Raw genomic sequence first — 2,999 nt, 5'->3', positions numbered from 1 at the left:
CTCCTAACAGGTAGATCCACTCTTTCCACAGTAGAAACCATGGGGAGGCAAGGGGGTGGCACGGGCAGCTGCCTGGTGGCAGGGGTGGCGCGGCCCTCTGGCTGGTGGCAGGCGGTGTCGTGGCCATCTGGCTGCTGGCAGGGGGTGGTGCGGCCATCTGGCTGGAGCTGCTGGCAGGGGGTGGCGCGGACGACTGCTGGGAGATGGTAGAGCTCGCGGTTGGAAGCAGGCGGCGTCGCGGGCATATGGTGGTAGCCGGCTGCCCGACCACCTGGTAGCGAGGCCCATGGTGGCACACGGCGGCGTGAGTTCTGTTTTCTGGTGGCAGGAAGAACACCCGAGCGCAAGAACACCATGGGGGTAGATTAGTCCGAAGAATTGAAAAACAGACGTTAACAGAGCGCGGAGAATAACTGTCCCAATCTGGCGCGGTTGTGAGCTCCAGAATACCAAAATGACGATGCGCGACTGTGAGCTCCAGAATACCAAAATGGCAATGCGCGGCTGCGGAGTAATAATATGGCGAAGCCGCGCGACGAGATTGTTACAATCTCAAATAACTCACTATAAAGCCGGCGGCACCACCCGGCGTCATCCCCATTGCAGTTTCAGGATTCCTGGCACCTCGTCCGCTCCGAGTCCGCGACTCTTTCACTGAGATACATACACCCCGACTCGCTAGCGAGCAGGCAGGCAGAATGGAGCGCCACGCCGAGAAGCCGCTCCTCGTGCTGCCCTCCTGCCTCCTCCTCCTCCTTGTCCTCCTCCTCGCCCCGCTTGTCTCCGCCGTCCCCACGCCAAGTGAGCCTCGGCCATCATGGCCTCCGCTGTCCCACCCCCGGTGTTTCCTCTCTCGGTCTCGGCTGCTGATTTTGCCTGTGCGATCGCAGGAAGCCTGCGCCTGGGGAGCCACCAGCAGCACCCGCCGGCTCTGAAGCTCAGTTCCTCTCAGGTACTGGCAATTGGCTGTTTCCGTCAGGTCTCCCGCCTGCTGCCGTGTTTCTCCCTCTTGATTTCGCACAACTGTTAGCGATGGTGGATGGATCCATATGCTTGTCATCTACTAGCTGCTGCTGTAGTCCTGATGACAGACGACTTTTGCCTTGGGACACACAAACAGGAGACGACGGCGATCGCGGCGGCGATGATGAACACGGGCAGGCCGACGGCGAGGATGGACGTGGAGGTGAACGACTACCAGCCGTCGGGCCCCAACAACCGCCACGACCCACCCAAGGGTCCTGGAAGAACTTGAACGGGGCTCAGCTGGACGACGTACGCGCGCCCCCAATAATCCTTCTCCTTCGTCGTCGTCGTCTTCACCGGTAGTACAGAGTGCGTTGCTTGTGCTAGCTCATGTGTATATATATACCGGCCGCGCGTGTGTATGGCCGTGTGCAAGCACATCGGTGGGTCGTTAAGTTGTGTTGGTTGCTGTTCGTCAGAAAGAACTGCACTGCATGCAGATCGATTTCGTACCCCGCTGCAGGTGCCGGTACAGTATCTATCAGCAAAAGCAGCATCATTGCTCCCTCGACCGCCTCACAGGTCACAGACGGGTTACAAGCTCTCATTCATCTTTTGTTTTCGTCACGGCCGCCGCCGCCGCCCGTGACACACTGACACGCAACTGCGCAAGCGTCGCGTTCGCCGCTGCTACGGCGGCAGATGAGAGGCGACGAGGCATCAGCGACGACGTCGAGCCAGCTGCGCGTTATCCCGCGAACTCTCCGTGACCGGTGGTGACTCGCGACCGACCTGCTCTTCTCTTCACCGGAGACCCGACCACCGCCCGCACGTCGTGGCCGCCGCTCTGTTCCACTCGTGTTCCCCCGGCCCCCGCCGTGATGTGAGGGGAGGGAGGTGGCGAGATGCGGCTCTGACTTGGGAGGGAGAGCGACGCCTCGCGCCCTCGTGTGTCGTTTCCTTTCCTCCCGCGTCCTGTCCGATCGCTGGGACCCACCGCGCACCGCCCTGTGGGCCGGCGGCCGGAAAAAAGGAGGGACTGGTGACGGAGCCACAGGAGCTTTGACACGACGACAGCAGCGCTCCTGGTTTTGACCTGGGGCTCTAGAGCGCCCGTGAGGCCGGCCGTGATCGCCAACTCTACTGTACACGAGATGCGCCGGCCCACCACGCGTGGCTGGTCCTGGTCGAGAGCGGCGGGAGGCGAAAACGACGCGCTGACCCTTCTTCCAACCTTGGAGATAACAAGCGGAGATTCGATGGGATCCTATGCTAGAGAGTACCCTTCCGTGAAAAATTATAAAGCGTTTGTTTCTTTTGATTTTATTATATATCAAGATATATACTGTATTTACCTAGATAATAAAAATAATATATTTTTTAAACCTAAACTGTACAGATAGAAAAAAATAGCGAGAATGGTACAAAATGAACTATAGGGACTGACTAAATTATCCATAGACTACTGTCGGTCACAAAACAAACTACTAACGACAGACAAAATTAGCCCTCAGAAAAACTGTTTTGTTGCTATAGTGAAACAAATGTTATGCCCTAATGGTGATTCTAGCAAATGTGGGTAAATAACTTCTACGGCTACAATGACTAATATCTCATCCATCATAATTCGTGCTACAACGACAAAAGGAAAAGCAGATCCAATCTACATATCGTCTATATACAAATCACCCATATACAAAATTGCACATGACCTAGCCCCCTACAACTATAGGGACATGTGTATGTTACACGCTACCATATCTACTATATACAATCAAGATAACATGCGAATAGAGGATTATGCATCATCAACACTAGACATGCAACACAACATAAAGTAGAACATATCGATGCGTTGGAAGTAATTGAATGTCCTTGTCCACCATCAACAAGTTTACACATGCTCCTTAATTTCTTTGCCGATCAACACACCATAACAACATCAGCGTCTCCCCGATATCCACATGTACGCACAGTTAGAGATACGATGGCAACTTGTGCACCCGCATATGCAGGGAGAGAGACGGTAGAGG

General features: G+C 55.1%; 1 protein-coding gene across 1 annotated transcript; it reads left to right on the top strand.

Moving 5' to 3' along the window:
• Window positions 1-604: 604 nt before the first annotated feature.
• Window positions 605-1,532, top strand: LOC100274775 (uncharacterized). The gene is made up of 3 exons (NM_001149060.1): window positions 605-801; window positions 891-952; window positions 1,121-1,532. Exons 1-3 carry the CDS (start codon window positions 699-701, stop codon window positions 1,253-1,255), a joined length of 300 nt encoding a protein of 99 aa, NP_001142532.1. The 5' UTR covers window positions 605-698; the 3' UTR covers window positions 1,256-1,532.
• The last annotated feature ends 1,467 nt before the right edge of the window (window positions 1,533-2,999 follow it).

Source organism: Zea mays, chromosome 6 (genome assembly GCF_902167145.1).
Source record: "Zea mays cultivar B73 chromosome 6, Zm-B73-REFERENCE-NAM-5.0, whole genome shotgun sequence".
NCBI classification, from domain to species: Eukaryota; Viridiplantae; Streptophyta; class Magnoliopsida; order Poales; family Poaceae; genus Zea; species Zea mays.
This window is presented reverse-complemented; position numbering and strand designations above follow the sequence as displayed.